This window comes from Phascolarctos cinereus, unplaced genomic scaffold (assembly GCF_003287225.1).
Source record: "Phascolarctos cinereus isolate Bilbo 61053 unplaced genomic scaffold, phaCin_HiC Scaffold_2;HRSCAF=192, whole genome shotgun sequence".
NCBI classification, from domain to species: Eukaryota; Metazoa; Chordata; class Mammalia; order Diprotodontia; family Phascolarctidae; genus Phascolarctos; species Phascolarctos cinereus.
This window is the reverse complement of record NW_027555625.1, coordinates 185,360,713-185,382,761: the sequence shown is the minus strand read 5'-3', so window position 1 is coordinate 185,382,761 and position 22,049 is coordinate 185,360,713. Positions and strand designations below refer to the sequence as shown.

Here is a 22,049-nt window from a genome sequence, read left to right as displayed (position 1 = left end):
GTATGGCCTCATATCCTTTCTTCATTCAACAGTTGGTTCAAACTGGAAGCTGTGGTTCTCAGCGTTCCTAGTTCTCAGTACCTCCTGGAAAGATCAGGGCACTGAAGGTTTCCCCAGGGTAAAATGTCTTTCCTCACTAGGACCAGGCATGCTCAGTAGCCAAAGCTGGTTTGAGTTGCAAAGAGGCATCTTTGGCGCTACTCTTGTTTCAAAGCACCAAGAAAGGGAAGCGCCTCGGACCTTCTCTAGATGGAGCCTGGAGCGGGACAGCCCCCCAAGTGCGCCGGTGCCTCCCAGTCTTGGGGACTGCGCAGGTGCAGACCGTGAGAACCAGTTCGAGAGTCTGGAGAGAGCGCGCGCGTGTGTGTATATGTGTGTGTGTGTGTGTGTGTGTGTGTATGTGTGAGTGTGTGTGTGTGCGCGCGCGGGGCGGGGGTGTGTGTGTGTGAGGAGGGGGGGAGGGAGGGAGGGAGGGAGGGGAGGGGGGGTTCACAGAAGCAGCCTCGGCTGTAGCCAGAAGCAGGAGCCTTAGCGCATGGAATGTCCAGTACAACCTCAGCCACAGAGCCTGATGTTCTGAGCACCGTTCCCTGCCCACTTTCTCTATGAACCTGACCTAGGGGGAGTTGGCCACCTCATCATGTCACCCAGAACCTGGTGAAATAGTAATGCATGAGAATGTCAGCGCTGAAAAAGGTAAGGAATCCACTCCCAACCCCGAATTGCACAGAACCAGAGGGAGGGAACCCCAGAGAACTGGGCAGAGGGTGCAGTGGTGAGAAGTGGTGAGAAAGGGGTCTGTCTGTCAGTGTTCTGGGGTGGTGGTGGTGGTAGGCTCCGCAAACGTCCAGTTGGCACCCAGGGGACTGGTTTCGGTCCTATTTGGGAGTTGGCAACCAGTGTGGCTTTGATACTGCAAAGTCTGGAACGACCGACTCTGTTAGAGAAGCCACGGACGGAAGAGGTTGGTTGTTAGCGGAGTGGAGCTGGGGAGACAAGGGAATAGCAGGGCAACAGCACCCACCGACCACACTTAAGGGGAGCGATGATGGGGTGCAGCAGCTGCCATTGGAACGTGCTTCTTGCTCCTAGCAAACGCACTAACCCACTGGGGGATGGAGTTTGGCCGGGGGGCTGGCCGTGGACCGGCAGCGTGTACTGTGTGTAAACTGGCAGCATCTGCCTTTGATTTTCGCTGTGTCTTGCTTTCTCTCTTCTACATGGGGTCCCAGCAGCCGGGGGTTATTGGGAAGAGATGGGAGAAGCCAGGACTGTGGATGGAGGGAATGTAATGATACTGGATGGAGAACACTTGATTTCAAAGGCTGTTTCTTCACCACTAACTAGCCATTTGGGCAGATTTCAGAATTTGGGGGTCAGTAGGGGCGAGTTTCTCTTCCGCAATAGGGTCGCAGCAAGTGCAGCAGCGGAAAGGATCGTAGAACCGAGTTTGGTATCTGGATGCGGAGGCAGGCTGGGGAGGGGTGCTTTCCTACTACGCTGGGGTTTCCGGGGGTCCTGAGCCTCTGGTGTGTGGGGCAGCAACCCGAGGTGTGAAATTACCAGTTGAGGTTCTCCGCCAGCTGGAGGATAGAGGTGGTGAGTGTTGGATACATGCTTCCGTGAAGCTTTGAGAGTGGAGTGAAGGGGGCAGCCTGCGGTTCTTTTGGGTAGGGGAACAGGGTAGAGAATACTTTTCCCCACCGAGCTTTTCAGGGACGCCACAGCAGGAGCCCAAAGGTGGCAGAAAGACGCCAACGTGGATTTGGAATGACTGGTGTTAAATGTAGCAAGAGTGCCCAAGCTGTGGATGGATGAGATTCTGGGAGGAAAGAGGCATACTACCTACAGGGCTGGAAATGGATTTCTGCGAAGAAGTGGGAAGCTTTCTTGACAAATGGGGGGATGGGGGTGGAGAAGGAGGTTGCTAGCAGAAGGGGTGAGTGTCCCCTGCTTTCCAAATGTGAGTGGGGAGCACTGGGGCTTTTTAAAGGGTGGTTGCTATGCGAGGCAGAACCCAGCACAGGATTTTGTAACTAAGCCTCCCCCGGTGGCGGCTGTTGCTGTTCTCTGGATTTGTTCTCCAACGATTACAGGCGATATAATGATGATGATAATTATTGCAGTCCTGGCATACTGAGGGGGTGGTGCGTGTATGTATATGTGTGTGTGCGCGTGTGTGTGCTCCAGGAGAGGGAGAGGTGGGAAGTGACTGTCCTGGCTGAGCGCATCCCAGGTGTGGTCCAGTGTTCAGCCTGGGTGGGGGGTGGTGGCGGCGGGGGATAGGGAAGGAATGTCTGGGCTGCTGCTCCTGGATGGGGTGCTATGAACAGAATAGATGGGCTTCTTTGGAAACCGGAGCTCTTCCACCGAGGGAGCGAGCAGGGCAAGTCAGAGTGGGGAGGTAATTCACCAGGAGATTAAAGAGTTTGAGGAGAGGTGGAAAAAGGAGAAGAAATCTAGCAAGATTTGGAGGTGGAGAAGAAAAGCAAACTGCAAGCATAAAAATGAAAGAGTGGGTTTATTTACTTAATTTAATTGATTAAAAAAAGTGTTTCAAAAAAAATCATCTTCTGTTCCTTTTGGCTTTTCCCACGCTCCTTAGGTCATTGTAGCCCAGCTCCCGTATGTCTGTGGCTTCTCTGAGGTGAGGTGGTGGTGACTTCCCGGAAGGGCTTCGAATTTGGATTCTGTGACTTATCCGTGGAGGTTGCCTCTTGCATTGATTAAAAATAAAGCGTTTGGCAGTGAATTTATTTTCCGTGTTTATTACCTCTGCAAGCCTGTGCAGTGGGTGGTTTTGAAAGCTCAAAAGATTTGGTGGGGGGGAAAGTGTGGGGCGCACGAGAGCTTTCTTTCCCTGTCATCTCAAGACTTATGGTAGGGGAGGAAAGCTCTTTGATTAAGTACAGGGGCACTCAAGTAATTGGCCTCCCTTAGGAATTGTATCTTGGTGGCCTTGAATTTGTGCTAGCACTAACCAGCTCTCTTGAAATTATTGCTTCTTTGTGTATTGAACACAGCAGGGCTAATTGTGACTCCCACAATTCTAGAAGTGATATGTGATCTTCTGAGTGCCCTTATTTGTAGACAGGGATTAATCACAATTGAGATTAGAGAATCACTTGAAATCCTTGGTGTACCCTGAGGGAGTCCTATCTCCATCAGAAGCGTTCCACCCCCCCCACTCATCTAGCAGCTGACATAAAGGAAGCTGATCTCCATTTGTATGAAGACTTACTTGGATGTGAGGTTAATAAAGGATTATGAAACATTTTTTTTTCTTTTAACTTCTCTCCAGGTGCTCCTGGAAAGAGTAATAGGTAATGCAAGCAGAAATGGGTGAGATGAAAAGATGGGAGTTTGGGCAGGTCAGGCTGTTACTCTGCTTAAAGGAAAATGTCATTAATCAGGATTTTCCAGTAGCCAAATTGTCTTGTGCAGGCGGCTGTGATGAGTCACAGCTTTGGTTCTAAGAGTAATTGTAGAGTGTGTATATACCATTTCCTTTTCTGATGGTGTGACTTCTTCATTGCTTGGTAGAGAACAAATTAGAATACTTTATACTCCACATCTGGGGACATGACTAGCAGGCTAAAGGGAATTCTATCTGCTCAAGTACATCTGGGCTGTGGGAATTGTGTAAAGGAGAGAAAATGGCTGTCAAATGCCTCTGTCCTCTAACACATATTATCACTTTGTTTCACTTGCCTTCTCAAGAGTATACAATGCTAAGAATGAAATAGTTATATATGACAAAGTTGGAACTACCAAGTAGGTCCTTCTTTGTCATTGTAAGCAACATTTGCCCTTTCATTTCATTTCCTTCATCTTTCTCTGTCTCTGAATATGAAGTTAATATGCTTTAGATAACTTAATCTACCATTTCACAAATTCACATTTCATTCTAAAATGAAAGGCGAACTCAAGAAGCAAGTGAATTGATGCTTCAAATATTGAAAGTAAATAAGTGTTTGAAATTCAAATTCTTATGTTACAAAGTGATTTTCCCTGATTAGCTTTAAAAGTCAGTTTTTGAAATGGTTGAACATTTAGTTCTTCCAAGATTCTTTTATGTATACTATACAATTATTAATGCATTACTGATAGAACTAGCCCCTTACACATGCCACTATCAGGCATGGGAGGATAGTCAGCTTCAGACTCATGCAGACCTGTGTTCAAGTCTTGCCTGTAACACATATTGCCTATGTGACCCTATGCAAGTCATAAAACCTCTCACTACTTATAAAGAACTCTCTCAGATTAAATTTTGGAGCAGTCATTACTATATTAGTAGAGGGAGTTTCCTCACTGGAAGTTCTCTCTGCTAGTAAAATTACAGAACTAGTCCAAAAATAATTTTTCTTTTATTTCTTACAGTATATACTTCTCTATAAGTATATTATTTAGAATATTTTTTTACTTTTATAAAATTTGGATTTTAATATATTTCCCTATTGGCATAAATGTATGTTTTTATGGTATTTTATTGCTTTAAGTTATTTTTTTCTTCCATCTTAGGTCTGAACTGATTTAAAGTATAGGAGAGAAGGAAGAATATCACATTTTCATATTAAAATATTTTAAATCAAAACAAGTACTTTGCAAAACTAGCCTGTCAACTAGTCAACTCTCAAACTAGGTTATTTTTTTTTCAATTTAAAAATTGTTTTTGCTTAGTATTTGGTGCTTTTGTATACAGTAAAATATTTTCTGTAGGTAAACACAGTAACATCAAAGAAATATCTTTTTACTTAGCACATAGCAGTTACTCAATAAAGACTTGTTAAGCTAAATTGAATTGAATTGAGTTGTTCTATACTATTTTATGTACTTTTAAACCATCCATTTATTTGGTGTGTATTCTGATTTTGTTTTTGAACCCTATATTTCATCAATTAATGTTTGTTAAATATCAGAAATGAATATACCATAGTGGTTCATTGACTACAGTTGAAAAAAAACCCCAGCTATGATTCATCATTTTGGGCATTGGGAATAATATTTTACAGTGTTGCCAGTATATTGGTTATTAAAGAATGAGAGGCTACTGAATAGGTCAAAGCACTGGGCAGTGAACAGTTTACTCTTAATCAGTCATAGTTACCTTAGAGACGTTTGTCATTGAGTAAGCACATTCATTTAGCCACATCCTGAGTTTCTTAAATAAACATTTATTGTTTTCCAGCCTGGGGTTATGGAACAAAAGCTTTGTTTATGAATTTTCCAAGTGGGTATTTATGATGAAAATCCCAAGTCAATCTTTGGTGTATATTTTCCAACCAAATTTATCATTCATTTGTTTATTCATTCATTGAATAAGCATTTGTGAAATGGCTTCTTTGTGCTAGACCTAAGTGATGATAGAAAGATGCTTTTGGTTTTATACTTGAAAGAAATAGAGGGTTTGGATTAGTCTTTTTTTTTAACATTGTATCAACACGTAATTGATCAAATGCTTTCAGAGAGAAATTTCTGGTATGAGGTCCCTTAGACATGATTGAGTGATGATACAAGATTTGAAGAATCCAGCAATGTACCATGTGCCTAATAATTTATCAATTTGTTCACTCCACATGTTATATTACATATCCATTTATGGATTTCATAAGGCAATACATGTTGAAAAGCCAAATTTTTGAGAAAACATTTAAGATGTTTTTGAGGAATTGACTGGATACAAAAAAAGTGAAGTCAATATTGTAGAGAAGCCTAATGGTGGAAGAGATGTCATTTTTGGATTCTGAAGATTTAAACTTTGGGTAAGTTGAAAGATAGGATGTATGTATTACTAGAGATGCTACTAAATAAATTACCACATTTGTAACTAGAGGACTAGATGCTTTCTAGATCTAACTCCTATGATTCTATTCCTTGCTGCTGAATCCTTAATTTGATCACAGAATAAAAGGTCTTGCTCTTTTAAAGATTACTTTCACCTTTCCCAACTTTGTGTCTGTTTTGATTGCTTCTAAAATAATTTTTATGGGCATATTAATATGCTACTTGTTTCTAGATGCTCTGAAAATGGCATATGTGATTTAGACATTTTAAAATAATGAGTGAATAAGTCGTTTTAAATTTATAGATGCAACTATCTGGTATCAAAACCAAAATCATCTTATAGGAATCAGGGATAGAAATAGGGGTTGGATGTGTGATTTAATTGATATAGGGAATTCCTGAATAAGGAAGCTTCCCCTACCCATGGAGGTTTATATTCACATTTTTCATAAATATCATGAGTGGCGAGGCTAATCCCCTTTGACAATTCTTAAGTACTTTGCTCATAGCTATCTCTTTTCCTACTACTGAATTTTTTTAAAGAGAGCACTTCTGAGTTACTGCACTTTGTTCTAATTATTACCTTCTCAAATCATGCTTAAAATAAAATTTTATTTTTTAAAAAGCATACATAGTAAAGCAGTTGTCTCTTCTAACACATATCTAACACTGTATCCTACATGCATTAGTCAGATGATTGGCTTCAGTAGAGCATCCTGTATAATAAAAAATACAGTTTTACATATTCTGTGATATGTCATAAGTTAAGATGTTTTTATGGTTACCTTTGTGATAGTCTTAAGATTTTTTTGAAAATTCCACCATATTTTCCCCTTACTTTTAAACACTTGTCCTTTAAATACTTAATGTATCTTTTTTTTATTCATGTCAGCTCCATCCCTTAAACTTTTCCATGCTCCTAATTTTCATGATCTTTATTCTAGCTTCAGTCTGACTGTGAAATAGGAAGCTGGTATCCTCACTATAATGTTATTCAGAACATTGGGAGTGGAAGACATCTTGATGTCTATATGCTTCCAGTCTATTCTACTTGAAATAAATATATTGTCTCTTCTCTATGTGCCAAGAACATTATTCCTCAAAGGGTTTCTTTCTGTGATTTGTAGCAGAACAGAAGGCATTGTATCCCATCTTTAAAATGAGCCATTTTAAAAGGTTCAATAGAATGATACTTTAAAAAGAAATCAAAATACTTAAATTTAGTCTCTGAAAAATGTCCAGTCCAAAAATAATCCAATCCAAAAATATCTGTCCCTGGGTTCCTAGAATTTTCATTTGATTATGAATTGGATCAGTTTTGAACTCTTAGTGCTTGCCTTGTGTTTCCCATTAAGCAAGTGTCAATAGATTCTTAAAACTAGTTTCCTGGGGCAGCTAGGTGGCATGGGGTATAAAGCACGGGCCCTGAAGTCAGGAGGACCTGAGTTCAAATTTGGCCTCAGGCCAAACACTTGACACTTGCTAGCTGTGTGATCCTGGGCAAGTCACTTAACCCCAATTGCCTAAAAATTAAAAACAAAACAAAAAACTGGTTTCCTTCCGTTGAAAGATCCATTTTCATTGTATTACTGCCTGTTAAAAGATGACTTCATAATTTCAATATATCTTCACAAGAAATGTTCAGTCTTTATTTTGTAACTGGTCTTTCCTCCCTTCTTCATCCCAGTCCTTTTTCTTTATCTTTGATTTCAGATGGTCTTTTAGGGGTTCTTAACTTTTTTCTGTGTGTCATGGACTTTTTGGAAAGCTATAGACCTCTTCTCAGAACATGTTTTTTAATTCACAAAATAAAATGCATAGGATTACAAAGGAAACCAATTATATTGACATACAATTTGTCTGTTTATCTATCATCTATATAAACAAGTTCATGGGTTAAGAACCCCTGATCTAAGGTATTTTTTAAAAAATTATTCCCTCTTCCTATCTTTGCTGTTAGTTTTTATGCCTTTGGTCTGCCTATTTTCAAAAACCTAAACATTGAAAAAAAAAGACTCTTCTTTTGCAGCTATCCCAAACTAACTATCCACAGTTGTGTGCCCACCCCATTTTCCTTTCTTCTTGTCTACCTATTTCCTTGAATACCTTGACTGTACAGCCACCTATCTTCACTTTTCTTTGCTGTTTGAATCATTCACTCAATTATTCAATCTATTGACCACAGCAACCTGCTTATTACTTCACTCACTGTTTCTCCATTTCTTTCTTTTTTGGGTCATACCAAATCCCTATTTCCAGTACCACTATTCCTACTTCAGGTACTTGTTGAAGGCTGAGGGATTCATGGTCTTGTCCAGTACTGGAGAGATGTATAGACATAAGGAATTAATGTAGGAACCTAGCAAGTGATACAAAACACTGTGCTACACACTAGGGAGGTATAAAAAAATGAAGATAGTATGATCATGGAATTTATAATCCAGTATAATCTATAATCTAATTTCTGAGCCCAAGGCTCAATAATCTTTGAGTTTAAGGCTTCTTTTATACCTGGGCAGAATAGGTGAAGTGGCAACACGCTTCATATATTCTTTGTCCTCCATAAATGAGACTGAGGCATCTGTGGTGTTGTGTGACCTAGCTCTGTGTTGTGCTTTATTGCTACAAATTGAGGTAATAAGCACAGCTTGGTGTTTGACTTTTCCCAATTTGGAAAATCACAGATTAGTTTATGGGCCTGAATTGTGGAGGCAATCTGATACAGTAGAAAGAATATTGTGGGGTCAGTTACTATCCTGCCTTTGCTCCTCCCTAGCTATGTGACCCAGGGAAGGTATTTCACTTTTCTGAGTCTCAGTTTCCCAGCCTCTAAAATATAGACAACAATGCATATGACAAGGCAACTAAATGACACAGTTTGTTGTTCAGTTTTGTCTGATTCTTCACGACCCCATTTGGGGTTTTCTTGGCAAAGATACTGGAGTGGAGAGGAGAGGAAACTGAAACTGAGAAGAGGTTAAATGTGCCCAGGGTCACACAACTAGTAAGTAGATTTGAACTCAGGTCCTCTTGACTCCAGGCCTAGCATGCTATCCACTATACCACCTACCTGCCCTAAGTGACACAGTGGATAGTGCTATACTGCTCCAAAAATTTACTAGCTGTGTAATTTTGAACAAGCCACTTAACCTCTTCTCAGTTTCCATTTCTTCAGATTTGTAAACTTACATTAATAGTAAGTATATTTACCTCACAGGGTTTTTGTAAGGATCAAATGAGATTGATCGAAAAAGTTTGACCTAAGTGTTCACATGAGAAAAAAACAAGTGAACAAAGAATGACTATTGCCTAAATTATGACATTCGATTAGGTTTGTAAGCCTTAAAATACTATATACATAACACTTATTATTATTGATTATGCTTAATTGCATTTGGTTTGTACAAAAGAAGGCTGTTGTAAGAGTTAACAGTATCTAGTTTTCATGTCTATTAAAGTCTTCCCTAATGACTCATCATGACTTGGAGGTGACAGTAAGTTGACAAAAGCTTTGCCAGCAGAGGACAAGCTCTAGTAGATACTACAAAGATAAAAAGACTTTAATTTTGCACTGAGCAGTGAGTGTCCTGGGTGTCTGTGAAGCTAGTTAAGTCCTGAGAAAGTCACCATCAGAAGATTATCCATAAGATGATTGTGTGTGTGTGAGTGTGTGTGTGTGTTGTGTGTTGTGTGTGTGATGAAGGTGGTCTATTAAGGCATGGAAGGGCTGTGATCAGTGTTAGGGGGAGTGCCCATAAGAATGAAACAACATTCATAGAATATAAGAACTGGAAAGGACCTCAGAGGCCATATCTAATTGTTGCCTATTCTAGAATCCCTTAAACAGCATTTCCAATGAGTGGTTATCAATCTTTGTTTGAAGCCCTCTATTAGTACTTGGGAAGGAACTTTCTATCTCTTAGGACAGCTTTTGAGTAGCTCTTATTGTTAGGAAATTTATGCTTATAACTTCTACCCATTTTTATTAGTTTTGCCCTTTGAGATAAAATCTAATTATTTTTTGAAGTGACAGTTCTTCACAAATTTGATGATACTATCATGTCTTCCGTAAGTCTCTTTGAGCTAATCATAGGCAGCTCTACTGAATGATCCCCATATGGCATGTTCTTTATTCTCAGTATTCTTTTTTTTGAAATTCTTCTCAGCATTCTTGTTGCTCTCTTCTGGACATTATCCATTTTTTCTATGTTATTCTTAAAATATGGTACCACCAACTGAACACACTACTTCATATGTGACCTGGCCAAGGCAGGGTATAACAGAAGTACCACTTCTCTGTTTTTCTGAGTACTGCCTCTCTTAATTCAGTGTAAGCAGCTTTTGTCTTCTATTAGCATAGTTGACTTCAAGTCCAATATGGGCTCCCAGTCATGGATCCTTGAAGTAGTCATAATAATTAATACTAAAAATTATAATATTATCTTAAAGAATTGAAGTATGATTTTAAAGGACTGTTTAATGAATGTTGATTTCCATATTGCTTTTTGGGGGTTTGCTTTAGCTTCCATCAATCAATTAGCCAATATTTATGTAATGCTCATTGTTTACAATATAATATGTTTTGCATTGTGAAGGGTAAAAAGAAATATAGAAATACAAAATAATCTTGCTGGGAGATACAATAGAGATCATCTACCCTAAGAAATCCTAGGGTGTGAATCCTAGAAATGAAGTGGAAATTCAAAGAGCTAAAGTGGTCAACCCAAGATTACACAGAATATTAATGACACTATTATGGCGTGGTCCTTGCCTTCAGGGAGATAAGTTATAAGTTTTAGGTGAGGATATGTTTGATGAATACTTTTGCATGACAAGTCAAATTATATTACAAGAGCAGAGTGAAGAATATATGTGAGCCTGGAAAATCAGTTAAATATCGGCAGTAATACAACCACAAGATAAGGAGTTAACAAGATGTAATGAAAAGAGCAATTTACTTAAAGCTGGGCAACATGTGTTCTTATTCTGGCTTCCTCACTGTCTCTCTGTCTTTAAGAAAGCCACTTCACCATTCTAGGCTTTAATCAATAAACATTTATTAAGCACCTGCTATGTGGCAGGCACTAAGTTTTGGAAATACAAAGAAAGGCAAAGACAGTTCCTGCTTTCAAGGAGCCCACAATCCAATAGAGATAAAAAACCCCACAAATATCCATGTACAAGTGAGTTACATATTGGATAAATTGGAGGTAATCAATAGAGGGAAGGCACTGGCATTAAGGGCTTTCAGAAAAGACTTTTTGGAGAAAGTGGAGTTTTATCTGTGACTTAAAGGAAGCCAGAGAAACCAGGATGTGTAGATGATGAGGGAGTACATTACAGGTACGGGGAAAGGGGCAGTAAAAATGCATGAAGTCCAGAGATACAATGTCTTATGTGAACAACGAGAAGGCCTGTATCACTAAATCATGGAGTATGTGGGGGTGAATACACTGAAAGAAGACTGAAAAAGTAAGACAATTTTGTATTTGATTCTAGAAGTGATAGGGAACCACTGGGATTGATTGAATAGAAGGAGTGAGATGTTCAGATCTGAACTGTAGGAAGTTCAGTTTGATAGCTGAATGGAGGATGGATTGGAGTGGGGAGAGACTTGAGGCAGAGAGAACAATTAGCAGGCTATTGTCCAGAATGAGGTGATGAGGGCCTGAAGCAGTGTGATAGCAGTGTCAGAGGAGAGAAGTGGACATGTGTGAGAGATATTAGTAAGGTAAAATCAATAGGACTTGGGGGTGGTGAGAAGAATAAGGAGTTAAGGATTACCATTAGGATGTGAGCCAGAGTGACTGGATGGATGGTGTTGCCCTTGACAGGGAATTTTGGAATTTGGAAGGGTTTGGGGGAAAAGACAAGTTCAGTTTTGGACATTTTGAGTTTAAGATGTCAATGGGACATTGGATTTGAGATGTCCAAGAAGCAGTTGGAGATGTTAGTCTGGAGGTTAGGAGAGAAATTTGGGGTGTATAAGTAAATCTGAGAATCATCGGTATAGAGAAAATAATTGGATCCATGAAAACTAAAATCTGGTAGAGAGGGAAAAATCCCAGGATGGAGTCCTTGGGGACAACCATCATTAGCAGGCATGACCTGGATTAAGATCTAGCAAAAAGGACTGAGGAGAGGTCAGATAGGTGGAAGGACAACCAGAATTAAAGTAGTAACACAAAAACCAGGAGAGAAGAGATTATCAAGGAGAAAAGGGTGATTGACAGTGTTAAAGGCTGCAGAGAGGTCAAGGAAGATGAGGATTGAGAAAAGACCACTGGGTTTTACAGTTAAGATCATTGGTAACTTTGGGACAGAGCAGTTTTAGTTGAAAGATGAAGTTGAAAGCTAGGCTGTAGAGTTAAGAGAGTAAGAAAAAAAAGAAGCAGACACGTCTTCTCTAGGAATTTAGCTACAAAAAGGAAGAGAGATAAGGAACAACAGCTAGCGGGGATGAATTGACCAAGTGTGGATATTTTTGAGGACATGGGATACATGGCATGCTTATAGGCTGGTGTGAAGCAGCCAGTAGACAGGGAGAGACTGATGATAAATGGAAGAGTGGAAATGACAGAGGGGGCAATCTGCTGGAGAAGATGAGGTGGAATGGGATTACTTGGGCATAAAGAGGGGTTTGCTTTCACAAGGAAAAAGACCACCTCATTAAATGATACAGGAGTAAAGGAGAACACAGTAGGGGGAGGTATAAAAGGATTGCCTTGCCACAGTCTGGGACCTGTTGAGATTATGTAACGTAAATTTGTAGTGGCTGCAGGCAGCATGAGGATTTTCTCAACCTTTGTTGAACAGTTATGATTTTGAGAATTCGATGATTTCTAAAATCTCTAAAATTGGATGGTACTAAATACCTGAAATATAATACTAGCAGTGAATTAAAATAAAACAGAGTGGTGGCAAGAAAGGGCTCTATCTCCTACATAGGCCTTTCCAGATTCCCATTGGCTACTAAAGCCCCTTTCCCAATTACATTATATTTATTTTGCATTTGTATTTTACATATATTGTTGTGCATATCCTATCTTCTCTGACAAAATATAAGGTCCTTGAGAGCAGGAATTGTTTTCTTTTAGAATTTGTAGCCTCAATGCTTTGCATAGTGCTGGCAAATAGTGAACACTTAATAAATGTTTGTAACTTTCAGGATATAATTTTTGGGGAGTAAGAGTGGTAGGTACAGAAACATCATTACTGAGCTGCCTTAGTAGCTCCCCAGGTCAAATACCATTATTATTTTCACTCACAATTATTTTTAAAAAGAGAGACAGATTGTATGCTACTTAAGGGCAGAGACCAAGTCTTTTAGTCTGACTCAACCAGACAAGGGTGAGCATCCCCGTTTTGCAAGTGGAAACATAGAAGCATTGCAAAATGAAAGGGCTTTTCTGCTCTGAGACACAAACATGAGTAAGAAATAAAACATAAACCCTTGGTGTATTGTTTTACTGTTGAACCGTGCTACTTCTGCTCATAGGGGAAAAACACAGCATTTGGTTTGTGCTGAATTGTTCCTTTAGAACCAGGTATGAACTTCAAAACTGTGTTTAGAGAGGATATGGTAAAGTGGTTAGTTAAGTCAAAGGCCTAATAGTCAGAAGTACTCTGTTTTCAGTATGGTCTTGGCCTTAGCTCTCTTGCCCATCCCCATCAGCCCCATAGACAGATTTCTCCAATTCACTTGCAATTCACTTGTCCTTTTCGAGAATGAAAGACAAACAACAACCTGTGAGTCATAGGAGTTTCCCCACTGGGGACCCAAATGGCCAGTTCCAGTTGGGGAACTTCTTTTCTTCCTTCCTTCTTCCTTCCTTTCTTGATTGCTGAAACCTCAAAAGACATCTTGGGGTTTATGGGCTAGATTTCTTTCTTAAGGATATGCCTTAAAACCAAATTACTCTGGCTGTCATTGATTGACCAACAATAGGTCCCAGAACAAACATCACTTGGTTATTGTTTGGGTTCCGATGGCTCAGAGTGAGTGTAAATATCAGTTGTTTCTGTTTTGGCCATAAACCCTAAGAGTCTTCTCCTCCCAGATGTACTAACTATACACATTCAAGAATGAGTTTCTTTCACTACCTTCGTTAACACCATCATCAAGTGTATATATTGGAGGTCTTAAAAAAAAACTTGCCATCTTATTAGCAGCATCAGGAAGCTCTATAGCCTTGCTCTCTCTTAACTTAGCAGCTACTCAGATAGGGTTTACACTTCAGAACTTTCTGCTTTCCATTGCTGAACCCTGGCCATTTTTCTACTGTTGGCAGAGCATTTTATGCTCTAGGTAAAGTGTGAAAGTTGTGTTCTTCTCCTTCTTCCTCTACACAAAAATTTGCATGTTGCTTTCTGTTGGAAGTATTGGAACCTTCTTTGTAAGACCTGACTTATCACAAAATAAATACCTATGTGCCACAGCTGGTGGAATTTTCTGGCATTAAATCTATGTGCATTTATAAAAAGTGACACTGAAAATTATTCCTCATCTTGCCTTCCTGTGTACTGTGCCCTAATTAAATGCTTATGTTGTCTAGCCCTCCTGCTGGTTCTTACTGCTATGCTGTGTGGCAAGTGGTAAACCCTGGCATTCTACACTCCCTTCAGGCTATGATAACCTTTGTCAGATCTACAGTCTTGTGACTCTTCACTTGATAGTGTTGTTAGGTCCAACTGTGTTTTCTTGGCAAAGATACTGGAGTGGTTTGCTGTTTCCTTCTCCAGCTCGTTTTACTGAAGAGGAAACTGAGGCAAACAGAGTTAAGTGATTTGCCCAGGGTCGCATAGCTACTAAGCATCTGAAGCTGGATTTAAATTCAGTTCTTCCTGACTCCAGGCCTGGTGCTTTATTCTCTGTGCAATTTAGCTCCTGCTTGAGAGTAGGTATTATCTTTTGCCTTCTTTGTATTTCTGGCACTTAGCACAGTACTAGTAATATAGTAGTCATTTAATAAATGCGTGTTGACTGGCTGACTGAAAAACTACCTCTTTTTTCCTAATCTTCTCTGATGTCTTACAAGCTTATTCAAAGCACTTGTTCTAATCAACAGTAATTATACCTGATGTTTATATAGGACTTTAAAGCTTGCAAAATATTTTACATATATCATCTTGTGTAAACCTCACCATAACCCTATAAAGTAAATATTACAGGCATCATTATCTTAATTTTATAGATGAGGAACCTGAGGGTCAGAGGTGTTAAGCGACTTTCACATCATCATATAACTGGTAAGTGTTGAATACAGGGTTTGGATCCAGGACTTCCTGACTCCAAATCTATCTTATCTTTTTGTTAGTCCTTGAGCAAGGATTCTTCATTATTGCCCTTATAAGGCAAATAATTCACCACACGTAAGGTCTCATGATTCATTAACTCAACCACCCCACCTTCTTCAGACTCAGCTCTAAACTTCTTCCTCCAAAAAAAGCTTTTTCTTTGTAATTTTTTAATTTTAAACTTAAATACAAAATAAGAAAAAAAACCCATTGCCATGTATACCACAGACTATGAGAGGATTCAATAGAAAGCAATAAATTTTTGTTTCAAGAAAACCTAAATACTATACATTGTTTTCAAAGCTGCCTAGCTTTTCTTTACTTCCTTGTTCTCTTTTGTTCTCTGCTGTGCATTTTTAAAACTTTATTTTTACCCTTCCATCCACCCTAAAGAAGGTTACAATTATACACATAGACACTCATACACATATATGTAAGACCGTATTATGCTTATTTCCTCCTATCATCTGTTTTTCTGAAGGTGTATAACATCTTTCTTCATACATCCAAGTCTTTCTCTGTTTTTCTAAATCAACCAGCTCATCATTTCTTATACCACAGCAATACTCCAAACCAATCACGTCCTATCTGAAAGACTGTCTATGAAAGTACACCCCCTACCACCAATTTTCTGCATTCCTTCTGTTCTTGGCTAATTAGGTTTTATTTATACAAGAAAATTTTAACTTAAAATAATTGAAATTATCCTTTTTAAACTTCAACAGTGCTCTCACTTTATAATATAGTTAAAGGTCAATACTACTGAATCTACTTTTTTTTTTAACACCTTTTTTCCTTGGTTTCTCTGAAGCTCCTGACCTTGTGTTCTTCCAAATGAACTTTGTCGTCATTTTTTCTAACTCAGTAAATTTTTTTTTTAGTAATTTAATTGAGATGACATTAAATAAATTGATTTGTTAGGTGAAATTGTTATTTTAAAAATTATATTAGGGGCAGTTAGGTGACACACTAGATAGAGCACCGGTCCTGGATTCAGGAGGACCTGAGTTCAAATCCAGCCTCAGACACATAACACTTACTTGCTGTGTGACTCTGGGCAAGTCACTTAACCCCATTGCCTATCTCCATACCACTCCTCCCCCGCAAATTATATTGGCTTTATCTACCCATGAACAATGAATATTACTTCAACTATTTAGATCTGTTTATTTGTATAAAAAGTATTTTATATTTATGTTTATGTTCATATAGTTCATACACTCAGGTATCTTATACTGTTTAAGTATTTTAAATGGTCTAAAACCATATTGAATAATATTGCTGACACATAGTGTAGTTTCTCAATTTTTCACTTTTGATTAAATCTATTTTAACCTTAACTTTGTCTGAGATTATGATTACTATCCCTGATTTTTTATGTACTAAATTCTACTACTGCCCTTTATTTTATCTTTGTGTATTATATCTCTCATTTTTATGTTTCCTGAAAGCAACATATTGTTGAATTAAACTTTTTAATCTATCCTTTTCTGTTTTGTGGGTAAGTTCATCCCATTCATATTCTAAGCTACAATTACTTGTGTATTTTCCTTCTTCCTATTTTTCCTCATTATCCTTCTCACCCTGTTTACCCTATCCCTCTTCACTCCTGTGCTTTACTTCTACCTATTACTTTGCCCTCCTATTCCTTAAAGTACCCATCCCTAAGAGTCCCTCCCTTGTCTTCTCCCCCAACCCTGTCCCCTTGACCTTTTATATCTTTCTGAATTTAGAAGACTTTTATACCCTTGTAGATATAAATGTTCTCTTTAACCTATTCCCAATGATAGTAAGGTTTCAGCATTACCTGCCCTCTCCTTACTAGCTTCTTCTATCAAATTTTTCCTGTTACGCCTCATTTGTATGAGATAATTACTTCTTTTTTTCTCTCCTTACATAGTTTAAATTTTTTAGAATCACTCCATATTGCTCCTCTCAGACCATGCCTTTCTTTCAAACTACCCAAATAATGATGACAATCGTAAGAGTACTGCTAATATTGTCACACATACGAAGTAAATAATTTGACCTTATTGAGTTCCTTTATAATTGGTCTTCAGTGTTACCTTATATTTCTTCTGGATGTTGTATGTAAAATTTCTCCTTAAGTTCTGCTGTTTTTGTCACAAAAACCTGAAATTCTTTGAGTTTATTAAATGTGCATTTTTTAAATTTAGGATTTTACTTAACTTTGCTAAATTACCCTTAAGCGTGACCCCAGCTCTTTTGCTCTGTGGAATATAGTATTGAAAGATAGATGACCCTTCAACACAGTAGCTGTTAGGTCTTGTGTAATCCTTATTGTAGCTCCATGATATTTAAAGTGTTGTTGTTTTTTTCTTTTCTCTTCTAATATTTTCTCCTTAATCTGGGAGTTTGAAACTTGGCTATGATATTCCTGTAAATTTTTCTTTTGGGATCTCTTTCAGGTGGTGATCAGTAGATTTTTTTCTATTTCTATTTTGCCTTATTGTTTTAGAACTTCAGGGCAATTTTTCTTGATAATTTCTTGTAATATTGCATCAGGATTTTTTTTTAATCTTAATTTTCAGGTACTCTCACTACTCATATTATTCTCCTTGATCTGTTCTCCAGATTGGTTTTTTTCTGATGAGTCGTTTCACTTTCTCTTCTATTTTTTCATTCTTTTGATTTTATTTTATGATTTCTTGGTGTCTTAGAATGTCATTAGCTTCCCCTTGCCTACTTCTAGTTTTCAAGCAATTATTTTCATTAAGTTTTTGTTTCTCTATTTCCAGTTGGTTGACTTTCTTTCCATAATTTTCTTGATCTTCTTGGGTTGCTTTTATTTATTTATTTTTTAAATTTTTCCTCAGCCTCTCTTATTTGATTTTAAAAGTCTTTTAATGTTCTTTCAAGAACTCTTCTTATGCTTGGGATCATCTGACATTTCTTATTGAAAAAGGAATGGCTTTGTTTAGCTCCATTATCTTCCTCTGAATATGAACCCATATTTTCTCTATCCCCATATTAACTATCTATGGTTGAGTTCTTTCTCCTTTTTTTCACTCTTTTATTCATTCATTCATTTATTTATTTACTTAATTACTTATTCATTCATTCATTCATTTATTTATTTATTGATTGATTGATTGATTGTTTTATTTTGTTTTTAGCAGCTATTAGTGTAATCAAGTTGTAGTCCTGAGATATGGGGAATGCTGCTCCAAGTCTCAGGTCCTTCTTACTGTTATTTTCTGAGGTCTGTCTTGGGCTCTCTTCCTCAGCTACAGCTAGGGCCCCTAGCCACATTATCCTATAAATGATCTTGCTCCCTATGGTCCCTCTGGGGGCTGCAAACTACAACTGTTCTCTGTCCCAGACCTGAAACCAGGGACTCTGCTCCCCTACAAGTACCCACAGCCAGCAGCTACTGCTACCTGGTGTGTGCTAACTTCTTCTTCCTTGCAGCCACAACCTAGGACACCTCTGGTCAGTATAGCTGTGGCCAGCATTGCTTGAGAGTGGAAGGTTCTTTAATCTTCTACTCAGCCGTTAGACCCCGACACTCTCTGTGAGATGAAAATGTCTAAGCCTGAGGCTGCCACTCAACCCAGTTGCAACCAGCGCCTGCGCCTGTTGGTTGTTGTTTGTGATTCACTCAGGCCAGACCTCTGACTGTGAAGGTCTTCTTTCCTGGGGTCTTCTCAAATTGTCTTAGGAGGACAACTGCTTTACCCCTTGTTTATTCCTGTTGGTCTGAGGTGATGTTGTATCTTTTTTCTGTGGAGGAAATTTGGAGAGCTGAAACTTTTCTGACCTGCTCCACCATCTTCCTAGAATCCTCTCCAAGAAATATTTTTTGATTAACTCCACCTGCAAAATATTTATTTTTTTTATTCTTCATTCTCTCTGGACATATGTGCTGACACACCTAGAATACTACTCCCCTTCTCCAGCCCACCCCACTCCCATGAAGTTTTGTAATAACATCATTAATATATTCTAACTAAAGTCCCACTTTAATATCCAGAAATATTGTTGTAACATTAGTGTCTTGGCCAATTAATGAGAGCAGCCAGGATTTTCCCCACTTTTGTTCTTAACTTGCTGCCCTCACCCTAACCTTTCCCATTGCCCAGCTTCTCTACTCAATTTAATCCCTGTGCCTACTTACTGGGTACTCTATAGAATCAGCATAATTTCAAATTGCATTGACAGTACAATCACAGAAACTAGTTTTGATGCCTGGCTCCAACCCTTTTAAGCTTTGTGATTTTGCTCAAAGAACTTTCACTCCCCAGGTCTCAGTTTCTTCAGTTGTCAAATAAGGGGGTTGGATCAGGTGATATCTAAAGTTTTGAATAGTTCTTAGTTTTATAATCATCTTCTTTGAATTTGTTATTTCAATAAATATTCAGTATGTAAGCTTTAAAAAACATTCATAGATTTTCATTTTTCCAGTTGCCAAATGTTGTTACTTGCATAGATTTATTAATTTTACATATCCCTTATTTATGCATCATTGTCCTCAGAATTTTCCCCTCTACATAAAAAGCCATCTAATTTATTTTTCCCTGGTGGTTCTAGAATTTTATCACCCTTAACTTATTCCAATTTTCTGTAGCCAAATGGCCTTAGTTGTTTTAGTTCCTGTCTAACAGTCTGTCAGTACAGATTTTTCTTCAACCAGTAATAACTAAAGAATAAGTTAATCAACTGAGAAGCTTGTAAGCATCCATTGTGTGTTTTGTAGTTCCTAGGTGCTGTCCTAAAGGTGCATCCTCCTATATTCAATTAATCTATCAACAAGCATTTATCAAGCCCCCACTATGTGCCAGGTGGTGGGCATACAGTTACAAAAATGAAACAGGTCTTGCAGTCAATTTCCTCCTACATTGTCAGAGGTGATAGCATATACATATATACGTATATAATTAACATCTTTTTCTCTACTATAAAACATATATATGTATGCATGTTTGTGTGTGTGTGTGTGTGTGTGTGTGTGTGTGTGTGTGTGTATGTGTTCCCCCTACTCCTACCTGAAATGGGAAAACCCCCTATACCAATGCAGATTAGCATTTCCTCCCCCCCCCCCCCCCCCCCCCCGGCAATTTACCTTTTAGAAAGTTGCTTAGGATAATGAGCAGTGAAGAGGTTTGGCCAGGGGTCACATAGCTAGTATGTGTCAACAGAAAAATGTAAACCAAGCTCTTCTTTTCTCTGAGGTGAGCACTGGACCTACTTTACCATGCTGCCTCTCATACAAAATACAAATGTAAGGTAAATACACACACAAGGGATATGCTAGCAGCTTGGGGAAGGGAAAGAAGGAATGGATCATGTGAAAGAGGCACCTGAGTTCAGCTATGAAGGAAAATATGAATTTTAAGATGTGGAAATGAGAAGGAAACTCATCCCAGGCATGGGAGATAGCCCATGCACAGGGAACAGCGATGGAGTGTCACGTGTGGAGTAAGAAGGCTGGTTTGTCTGGGCCACAGAATATGTGAAGGTGAGTAATATAACTTGGAAAGATATGTTTCCAAGTTTTTCTCAAGAGTTATGATCCTAATTGTTTTACATTTTCAAAACATTTTTTCCATATGCTTACTACGTTTTCAATTAATTTAATTGTTTAATTTAATTTAATTATTTAGACAGGTGAAATACGTTAGCTGGTTTAATCTTTTTTAGTTAATCTCTTTCTTTTTTACTTTTTATTTATTTTTATTTTTAACATATGTTTTTAAAACTTTGGGTTACAAGTTTTCTCCCTTCCTCCCTCCACACACCCACCCTCATTGAAAAGGCAAGCATCTCGATATAGGTTACAGATGTGTAGTCATGCAAAACACTTCCATGGTAGTCCTGTTGTGAAAAACTAAGTATATTTCCCTTCATCCTATCCTACTCCCCATATATTCTATTCTTTCTTTTGACCCTGTCCCTCCTCAGAAGTGTTTGCTTTTGATTATCTCCTCCCCCAATCTGCCCTCCCCTCTATCAAATCCCTGCTCTCTTGTCCCCTTCCCTCCTTATATTCGTGTATGGTAAGATAGATTTCCATACCCCATTGTGTATGTTATTCCCTTCTTAAGCCAAATCCTATGAGAATAAGATTCACTCATTCCCTCTCACCTTCCCCCATTTCCCTTCCACTGTAAAAGCCATTTCTTGTCTGTTTCATGTGAGATAATTTATCCCATTCTACTTCTCCCTTTCTCTTTCTCCTAGTATAATCCTTTCTCACCCCTTAATTTTATTTTCCAGATATCACCCCTTCGTCTTCAACTCATCCTGTGCCCTCTATCTATGTATACATATGTATAATTTTCTTCCCTCCCACTACCCTAATACTGACAAAGGACTCATGAGTTACAAATATCATCTCTTCCTGCAGGAATGTAAACAGTTCAACCTTAATAAGTCTCTTATGATTTCTCTTTCTTGTTTACCTCTTCCATGTTTCACTTGAGTCTGTATTTGAAAGTCAAATTTTATGTTCAGCTCTGGTCTGTTCCTCAGGAATGCTTGAAAGTCCCCTATTTCATTGAATGACTATTTTTTACCCTGAAGGATTATACTCAGTTTGGCTGGGTAGGTGATACTTGGTTGTAGTCCTATCTCCTTTGCCCTCCGGAATATCATATTCCATGCCCTCCGCACTCTTAGTGTAGAAGCTGCTAAATCTTGTGTTGTCCTGATTGTGTTTCCACAATACTTGAATTATTTCTTTCTGGATGCTTGCAATATTTTCTCCTTGACCTGGGAATTCTGGAATTTGGCTACAATATTCCTAGGAGTTTTCCTTTGGGGATCTCTTTCAGGAGGTGATCAGTGGATTCTTTCAATTTCTATTTTGCCCTCTGGTTCTAAAATATCAGGGCAGTTTTCCTTGATAATTTCTTGAAAGATGATGTCTAGGCTCTTTTTTGATCATGGCTTTCAGATAGTCCAATAATTTTTAAGTTCTCTCTCCTGGATCTATTTTCCAGGTC

The 22,049-nt window shown here is 38.5% G+C and overlaps 1 protein-coding gene across 1 annotated transcript in view; it reads left to right on the top strand.

Annotated features, from left to right (window-relative positions):
* Positions 1–508: 508 nt before the first annotated feature.
* Positions 509–22,049, top strand: part of DLGAP2 (DLG associated protein 2) — a 1,185,476-nt gene continuing 1,163,935 nt past the window's right edge. Inside the window, exon 1 of the mRNA XM_020973015.2 lies at positions 509–696. Coding sequence (XP_020828674.1) covers positions 673–696 — 24 coding nt within the window. The 5' untranslated portion in view covers positions 509–672. The remainder of the gene's footprint in view (positions 697–22,049) is intronic.